The 10131-nt window shown below is 32.7% G+C and overlaps 1 protein-coding gene and 1 long non-coding RNA gene across 2 annotated transcripts in view; one reads left to right on the top strand and one right to left on the bottom strand.

The window, feature by feature from the left end:
* The window catches only part of LOC105344350 (uncharacterized), a 3230-nt gene extending 3072 nt beyond the window's left edge, over positions 1-158 (top strand). Inside the window, exon 2 of the long non-coding RNA XR_902864.4 lies at positions 1-158. This exon is cut by the window's left edge and continues 318 nt beyond it. This is a non-coding gene — a long non-coding RNA (uncharacterized lncRNA).
* Positions 1-8216, bottom strand: part of LOC105344351 (selenoprotein S) — a 16424-nt gene extending 8208 nt beyond the window's left edge. The window contains exons 1-4 of the mRNA XM_034447342.2: positions 8047-8216; positions 3417-3554; positions 1531-1637; positions 1044-1127 (exon numbers count right to left, since the gene is read on the bottom strand). Coding sequence (XP_034303233.1) covers positions 1044-1127; positions 1531-1637; positions 3417-3554; positions 8047-8149 — 432 coding nt within the window. The 5' untranslated portion in view covers positions 8150-8216. The remainder of the gene's footprint in view (positions 1-1043; positions 1128-1530; positions 1638-3416; positions 3555-8046) is intronic.
* Positions 8217-10131: the final 1915 nt, after the last annotated feature.

Here is a 10131-nt window from a genome sequence, read left to right as displayed (position 1 = left end):
GTGTCAGTACCACGTGACGAGGTCGGTGGAGCCAGCAATAAAGGTTCCTCTTCAAATCTTTTACGATATGGCTAAAGACATTGCTGTCTTTACGGAACTATGCCAACCAGCTTGACAAGCATTTGTTTATTTTTTCAAAATAAAGCAGCTAAATATTAGGTCTTATTTGTTTTGTCATCTACATGTATATACACACTGCAAATTGGTTTATTACCTTTATAAAATAACTGCTAGAATACACAAGTGCAACATTATTTCAAACAAGTAAAGACACAAAAAAGTGTGCTTTTCATGACCTAAACAGACAAAAAATGTTATCAGTTCTCCAACCTGAGCTTGAGGTAAGAAGGCTGATGTTTTTCATTATTTTTTTTTCATTGAAGATATTTAAATGCAAGAAAACATCACTCAACAAACTTTCCAGGCTTAAAGAAACAGAATTAATATAAACGACTTATGTCTCTTGCTATGGGATAATTAATCTTTGTCTTACAATGAAAAAAGTTCTTTGAAAAAAGTAATTAATTTTTAAGTAAATCTGAAAGATTGGAGCAATATTTCAATGATCTTACTCCACCTCCCCATTTTGTTAGTATGTGATGAAATGATCACTGCAATATTGATTATCAGTAGATAAACTTGTTTTAAAATCTTTGCTATATCAGGTAAAAAGTCATTTATGTATATTAATCATACAATTACCTGATGTATATTTTCAAATCAAATGATTTTATTAATTGGCTTGTGCGTTGAAAAAGTAACATCATCCAACCATTTTTAATGTCTAATACACCATCATTTAGTTTAATTGAAGTTGAAAGGATTAAATTGCCATTTCATTGGTATGATTAATCATTTAATTTAATATATTTATCGAGAATTGCCATCACTATTTGGAACAAAAAAAAACCCAGAAGGAAATTAAAACAAGAACCAAAAAGAAGAACTAACCTCAGTATTTTGTGAAACTAGACTGTTAATGCAAGTCATCCAGTTTCTTTCTCTCCAAGCTCAGCTTGAAACTACGTGTATGAAATACTTACAGGTTTAACCTTGGACCTATATCCCTTCCCATCTTGTAGATTCTCCCATTCTTCTATTTTCTGTTTCCGTTTTTCTTCTTCTTTCTGACAAAGCATCATAAAACAAAATACCCATGAAATAACCACTGCAATTCATACTGCAGCTTTGCCCATTAGTAATATAAATTCCAGCAACTGGTCTGATGAGTGTTTGATAAAACAGCAATCAAGACACAGTTTGCACTTTGACCTACTTGGTAAGACATACCATATATCCGGTAATTTTTGTGATGATCTAATATTCGTTTTTTGCACAATCTCTTTTAAAATCGCAAATTATCAAACTACTCAGAAATTATATTCTTTATTATTTTCTAAAAAAAACCTTTTTCAATCGCAAAAAATGACTGATGAAAATAAAAAATGCTACCTATTTTGCTGTTTTCGCAAATTTTGTGACACGCAAACCCCCCCCCCCCCCCCCCCCAGATATATGGTAAATGGTTACCTGTTTCTGCTGTTCGGCATACATGGCTGCCTTGGCATCATGTTCCTCTTGAAGTTTCATCCGCGCCCTCTCCATGGCCTCCAGTCTTCTCTGGGTCGTGTCAGGATCTATGGTTCAATGTCAACAAGTGACTTTATTTTACTCACAAATACCCATATATTATACATGTACTACAGTTTCAGGTTTATTAACTAATGATATTAATGATCAATAAGTGAGAGGATGCTAGCATACGACGCATTTAATTCTGTTTCTTATTTAAGCTTGGAAACTGAATTATGAATAAAAAAACAATATCTACAATATATGTAACTTTAAGAAACAGTCCAATACTCTCATCTTGACTAATGTAACATAAATATTAAACAAAAGTAGAATGAAGGGGATTTGTGTGTACACTTATATAGTCAGGGGACTGGACCATATAAAACAAACAAGCATATAGTCATTTTATCCCACATTTGAATTAATACAAAGTAGCCATCTTTTTACAATTTAATAATTTTCATTCTATAGTATATCTACAACAATGTACCCAAGACAAAACAAAGGTAAGAAGTGTCTGCATATGGTGCATTCAGTTCTTAAGATGATAAGTAGGAGCTTGTCTGGTGTACCTTGACTCTCAAAGCAATCAGAATTAAGGTAAGTGTCCTTGTTGCAATCTAAGATATCTTCTTTGTAGTACAGCCAACATCAAACAAAAAAAGAAGAAGCTTAACAAGCTGCCATTAATGGCTGGCAAGAAAGGTCAGATTTGTCTCTGTTAATTTTAATGGAATTTCTAGGCAAATGCTATTAAACTTCCACAGGTCTGACAACGGAATGCTGGGGAGACATTCAGGTCTATCACATCAATTTCAATACACTGTAGCTGTCACTTGTCTACTTCCTGTGTTGTGTTAGGGTTGCATCTGTGTTCAGTTCATCATTTTCCAAGCATTTGATAAATGTATGAAAGTAGTAAACTGATGTAAATCCTAATTATCTTTGATGATCATTTTAATTGTCTTTGATTATTACTGCCTGTACATATTACAGATATGAAATATAAAACCTGATATTACCATTATACAAACTAAAATTAATGGCCACAACCAAATTACAGATGTTTTCCATGGTCTTAATTTTTTAAATAAGATTACTAAATATGATAATCATGTTCTAACTTGTACTGTTCATAAAGGACTATGTGCGGTATGGTCAAATATCTGCCCCCGATTTCAACCAATTTTTAAACTGTATCGTATAAAAATAAAATCTTCACAAATCATTGTATAGAGGATTTCTACAACTTTGATGTTGATTTTAGTCATCATTGCTCATTCGCTGTTTATCTATGATGTCACCTAAATGACCCAATTCCCGCAAATTTGAAAATAAATGAAAATATTCTCATTTTTTCTCTATATTTTGCATTCGGAAGTATAGAGCGCAGGTCTGCTCAAGTGCGATTTTAACATATGTTTTTCTTCAGATAGTTATACACATTATACTAAAAAATGGTACTTGAGCAACCTGCGCTCGATGTTTCCTAGTCGAAAAACCATTGGAAAACACCCATATTTTGCCACAAATCATCAATTTATCAAAATAATGCAATCTTCATGACGTAATTTCTACATTATGACGTCACTGTGGTGATAACCTTTTACACATTTATTTCCAACATGATTTTAACTATCTTTCACTTTATTTTTAAAGCTCTTTCTTAAACTTTGATTTTGGGGGCAAAAAATGCATAAAAGCGAACTTAGTCCTTTCTTTGACATTTTTTAATTTCTCAGTAAATCCTTCAATAAAGGAGCAAATACTTTAAAAACACCCTCCAGACATCTGAAACCACAAATCAAGAATGCTAACCATACTTTTTTGTCTTTACTCACCAAATTTTTTCTGGTAGCTTATGTCTTCAGCTTTGGATTTCAGTTTCCTGATTTTGGGGTCTAGTTTGGTCTTTATATACAAAAGGATGAGAACTCCCAAAAGAATAAACCATCCATATTGCTGCAAATATTCTACACCTGAAAAGAAATTGAATGTTTGATTTGATTGATTGATTTACTGAAGACATTGGTAAAAGTTTAAACCCATACAAGTCTCTACCTGACTTCCAAATCATTTGTAAATTACCTGTCATTTAATAGTTCAATACCGCTGGTGCTAATTTGAAATCATATGGAAAGAAAATTTGAAATTAAACAGAGTTTGCCCTCCTACTTCAATTTTTTTTGGTAAAAGAATACATAAGATTTTATACCCTATCTATCTCTCCAAGAGGTAATTGACAAGGCTGTACAAGATACCCGTGCCAATTCAATTCACATTCTCCTTACTTTTATAGGTTAAGAATAGATTTGATCTTTTATAGGTTAAGAATAGATTTGATAAACAAGACACTTTGTTCAATAAAATCAGATTATTATAAATTAACCATAGTGTGCAGCTGTACAGTGTTGTTAAGGTGGTGCATTGGCAAAGTAAGTAGTTTGTGTGTATATTTAAATATCTAATGCTAATAACATACAAATGTATTTTTTTTTACATTTAAAAAAACAACAACATAATGCTGTACTTTAAATTGCAAATAATTTCTCATAGCTAGATTCTAATCTTCAAACAACTTGGATGATGTGTTTCCACGGGTTTATTTCATAGCAATGATCGTATAAGGAAGGGGTGTGTTTTTAGTGTTCCTTTATTAGGAAGCATAAAAATACATTTTACTATAGACCAATCCACACTTTACAAAAGTTATGTCCCTTGGCCGCCATCTTTAGGGAAAAACCCATATATTTCTTACAGTAGCCTTTGCAGTTTAGAGGGTTGTAACTTCGTTATTTAACACTAGAAATCCGTTTCCGCTGTGAATTTGAATTGCCCCAAGTTGGGGCAACCCACACATCGAAGGAACAAATTAAATTCCAAGAGATTTCTTCACAGGATGCCGAAATATTTGGTTGCATAAAGAAGAGAAAAGTTGTTTTTTCCCTTTTGACCTTTGGGTTGACCCCGCAAAGGGGATCAACTTTTGCAAAGTGTGGATTGGACTTAAACTAAATCCTACTTTGTTAAGGACAAAAAAATTATCTGATTTGGTTAGGGCAAACGTAACTAGTAAAATATTTTTAAAGAATATATAAAAAAAAAAATGAAAAAATACCGGTATCAAAAAACATGAAAAAAAATAAAATGCACATAACATTCTTAACAGAAAAAACTAAATGTAATTTCAGACATCTGTGTTCAAAGAACATAATTTCCACATTTGTCTTTTCACACAAATTAAATCTATCTAAGAAATACCCAGATACTGATATACCATATATGTATATTTGTGATGTATTTTATTTTCTCCACCACAATCTGTGATATAATGGTTCTATGTATTTTACACATGCTGTTCGTGTTTGTATAGTCATGTCCAAGGTCTAAAAACAAGCATTTTGAAATATTTTAATGAATTTGTCACATGCTTCAATAAATACACATGCTTAGAGGCCGAATGAATTTACCAGGTGGTAAATCTGAGGTGGGGGCTGGGTTTAATTTTTTAAGGTGTGAAAGCCGTCGGGGCTTGCAGTCTTCTTGCGGTCAGAAACACTGCTAACCTCTATACACAGGCAGCAAATTAATACCCAGGAAATAAATAATTATTCAGAAATTATCGTAACTGGAGTATCTTATTGTTCTAATGTCTATATGAAGCCATTTTATGCATAAATGAATCCTATCTAACAGTTGAACTTTTCTACATTGAAGTCTGTCTCGTCTGAATTTTCTCTAAACACACATGTAAAGCACAAGTGAATAAATTAAGTAAATTAATTTTGTTTTAAAATATAACTCAGTACATCGTGTTAGCACTTGACAATGTTAAATGTAGTTAATTTTAACAAATACCGGTAATTGCTTAAGAAAACCATGTGATCAAGAAGAATGTGGAATGTAAAGGCAGCCATGTTACGATGAAAATGGAGTTTGTTTCCCAATTCATGCACCAAGTTACAATAATGCCTGTATTTGCAGTAAATAAAGATTTAGTAGCTCATAAGTTTGTCTTAAAAAGAAGATTGAATATGTTTTGGAGCTGCTCATCTTTGTGGAATTTATTAGATCACAAAAATTCAAATTACATTGAATAAATTAGTAGTTTTACATGATTACTTAATGACTAATTTTCAAAATCAATTTCAATAATGTATAAACATCTAATTTTTATTTTCCCCTTTAAATCCAGGATGAAAGATATCAAAGATATTTATAGCGAGTGCAGCGAGGCGGCGCGGAGCGCCGCTCGCGTAGCGAGCTCCATAGACAACGTGTACGAACGGAGGAAATTCGAGTTGAAATCTGCACATTGTTCAAAGAAAATTTTGTGGACCCGCGTGAAAACGTTCTACTATCCCAGTGATCCTTTGCGGTGCATAGCAACTTGGCGGAACAGGAAGCGTTTCTAAGGAAATTTCTTACCTGTAAATCGCATACAACATTTTCATTTAACAATAAAAAATCCTTTTAAAAACATTAAAGTAAACAACACATATGCTTACGTAAAAAACTGTACCTATGACGTCATTTCCTTCCCCGAATTTGTCCGACAATTTACGAAAACTGTCGAGCGCAAAAAGTTAAGTATGACGTCACAGTGATCTGGCGTTTTATATTCCCGCGATACATTTAGAGGTGGATCAAGCATCTGTACTGAATGTAACGTGTAGGAAGTACACAGTATAGGAGTCACCGTTAATACTGATACTGCGCTCACTATTAACGGTGACTCTTTGGCTGATTAGTTTTGTTTTAATGATTTTTTTTTGCTCAGTAAATACACATGCAAGTTCCATGCTAAATTTATTGTCATATTGATCCAATCATTGTATACGTTAGGTAGGTGACAAAAACTTATTAAAAAAGAAAAATCTAATCATTATTAGATCTACGTGTAGCCACGTCATTTTGTAATGAATAAATAAAAGAAAAAAATTAAACTGTTAAAATATCTACATGTATTTGTTATAGTTGCATATGTGGTCAAACCCTTCAATAATATCGGATATCACACACTAAAAAAAGGGGGAGGGAACATGTCTACAACGTACAGCGTACAAAAATTAAAAAGATTAAAAACAAAATTGATGTCACAGAGGAAAACTAAAACACCGGTAACAACAAGGAACAAAATGAGAAATAACACAGACACACAATTTATTGATTTTAATGATCACTATTAAAAGGTAAAGAAGAGATAAAATTTTTTAAAAAACCGGCTTTGTGTTTATCAAAATATTTTAATAAGTCTGTTTAACATTTTATTAATGCTCAGTGGTAGTTTTTTGTTTAAGTGTATAAACCTAGGAAGGGACCATTGGAATAAAAGTTTGATATCTTCCGGTTCCTTGCGGTGGTAAAAGTTTTCGAGACAAAGCCAAAGTTTTTTGGTTTGGGTAAGTCCACGGGTTGCATTTAACAATTATGACAGATGTGTGACTCCTTCTGCGCTCACCCCAACGGTCACACCGTAAAACATATTACAAATTGCTAGTAAACAGAATTCCACAAACCAGGCCAGATCTTGCTTGGATGATCAATTCAATCAAACTGGGTGCTATTGTTTATTGTTATAATTTCATGTTAAATACTGAAATCTGATTGGTTCAGAAGCAGTTCATAATCCGTTCTATTACCCTCAGCGTTAGCAACGCACTTAGCAACGGGTCACATGATTACAAATTGTTACATGCGCGAAAATTATGCGCGTACGGTTCGCTGTAGAATTCACGTTATTTCTATATAAAAGCAGTAAATTTTCCTAAAAATTAAGACATTCAGTATAACAAAATAAATAGTGCCTGTTTGGGAGGATAACAGTTGAAATCGACACCCCTCGAAAACCATTGTCAACCTCCGCTTTGCATCGGTTGACAATTGTTTTCTCGGGGTGTCAATTTCAACTGTTACCCTCCCAAACAGGCACTATTTATATAAAAATTGATAGACAACAGCATCATTTTGAAGTTTGTACAGGTAATAAAGGGGACATTTGTAAAATGTTCAGCCCTTATTAGTGCCTCGTAAAAATGCTTTATGACAAAGAGGGGTCTGCTTTGAGCTAACTTTTCTTTGGAAACAACCAAGTTTGAAAGTAAAAGACATTAAATGCTAGCCCCGATGTAAGGATATATTGACAATGTCATATGAACATAAATTCTAGTAAATCTCCCTTGTATCGTCAATACTGAAATTTAGAATACGAAGTAGGCTATATATAAAGCGTAGAGCTATCAAAGCTAAGGTGCTGGCAGAATGACAATGCCATTTATTGATATTACAAATAAAAAACAGGAACTGGGCATAAAATTACCTAAAATTTTGGCTGAATTTACAGCACTACAAAATCTATTCATTATTCAGAATTGGCCAAACCACTGTATAACTCCAAACAAGAAGAGATAAACTCAAAATGTTGAGAAAACGTAATACATGCACACCAGGAAATTGTTATATTCCTCTTACCAGAATCGAAGAGTACGGACAAAAATGCTGTATTCTTGCTTTTCGTTTCAGGAACAAAACCATCTTCTCCCTCTGAATGAATGGTGACGCCGTCATCATCCATTTCTGTTGGATTACGTGTCTTTCTTTTTGTCGATGATCGACGAAAAAACGGAGGAAGTTGAAACGAGAAGACTAAACTTAGAGTTGGATCGGATTTTGTAACCCCGGATTTAAAATCAGAAAACAAATCAGTTGCCAATGTACATATACTTGTATTTACTGAGGATGCAAATGTATTGCCGGGATGAGGTATATAACGAATGACTACCCTAGTCACTTTTTTGTTGTTGCGCCACAATATGGAATTCAAAAGACGATAAATTTTACTTTTTAAAAATAAATATCATACATGTAAATCTTGCTTTAGTTTGATGGATATGGGTAGCATTGAGCCATTTTATGAACGTAAAACATAAGCATTACAGGTACATGTACATGTACATATATCTTTTAAATACATGGTTTGATAAAAATCTGTCTAAAAATGGAGGGACACATTAAAAATTTTGGAAAATTTATTTACCAAAATGAAAGTGAATGGCATCTGCATCATTTTGAGAGATTGAAGCAGTACTAAATGCACTTACATGAACCAAAAACCGCCTGAGAGAGAGAGAGAGAGAGAGAGAGAGAGAGAGAGAGAGAGAGAGAGAGAGAGAGAGAGAGAGAGAGAGATCAGGGTGCTTTATAGATCTATATTGTCACTCATTTCAATGATGAAGTCAGTCATACACCTACAAGTAAATTAAGAAGGGACACATTCAATATAAATATTTGGAAGAATCCAAAAGGAAGAGGTGAGGGGCAAGTAAAGTTGTGTAGATTTGCTCAAAACAATCTGGATCGAAGTGTCAAAAATAGTCTTTGGGCAAAGATCCTCTGGTATCATTTTGGATTAAAAGATTTAAAGACTTATATGACATATCTAAGTGACTTATATTTAAACCAAACTCCTTTTATATCGAGAGTTTAAGATGAAGAAGTTTTAGTTGAAGATGTAAAATATTGAAAAAAGTCATAGAAATTCAGAACATTGATAAAGTCTTTATTACAATATTTCTAACATTTTTTTCCATTTCCATTAAAAATTTTATACCCGTATTAAAAAAAAGGGAATTGCAACAAATCTTTTGAACTGTCTTGGATCATTGGTGTATTTCCTTTAAGCATTGAATGATTATAGTTATTTTCATTACTGATGTCTATTTTTATGAATTATATGTGTATTATCGCTGTAAAGCCATTATATACGCTCTCAGTCAGGGATATGAAACATACATGGAACAGCCATATTAACACGTTATTTAGTTCGCTTCCGCAACTTGAAGTATGTTCCAGAAACTTAGAAGAGAAAAATATTTTTTTAAAGAAGTAGATATAATTTAATTATTAATTTTCAAAAGTAAATGTCAAATTGGTTATGTATTGATTAAACTTTTCATTTAATCTTACAAAAATATAAATACTCAAAACACACACGTGAAGACGTTAATACAGTGTAATTGTGCACATGGCGCATGAATTATCAAAGTGTATTAATAGAAAATTAAATGTCGCAGATTTCCAATGCAAATGTAAGGGAATTATACACTGAATGCAAATATATATTAATGTGTTTAAGAATTTAAAAAGTTAGTGCCTAAAAGACAAAGTTACTTGCATCTTCAAGTATTTTCCGTATCCAACGTTAGGTATACTCTGTTCCAAGATATCATCGATTCACATTTTGCTTAATTACTCGATATTCATAAATACCTCAGGGTTCAAACAATCAATTAAAAGTATGAACAAATTCCGTGAATTCTCTTTTGTTTCAATACACGACTAAAATTGATGAAGTGAATTCCGAATGGAAAAAAGATATCAACATTATATATAAATAGTGCCTGTTTGGGAGGGTAAGAGTTGAAATTGACACCCGGAGAAAACCATTGTCAACCGATGCGAAGCGTTGACAATGGTTTTTGAGGGGTATCAATTTCAACTCTTACCCTCCTAAACAGGCACTATTTATTTTATTATACTAAATATCTTTATTTTAAA

The sequence above is a fragment of the Magallana gigas genome, chromosome 2 (assembly GCF_963853765.1).
Source record: "Magallana gigas chromosome 2, xbMagGiga1.1, whole genome shotgun sequence".
NCBI classification, from domain to species: domain Eukaryota; kingdom Metazoa; phylum Mollusca; class Bivalvia; order Ostreida; family Ostreidae; genus Magallana; species Magallana gigas.
The sequence above is the reverse complement of the archived record's forward strand: the minus strand, read 5'-3'. Positions and strand labels throughout refer to the sequence as shown.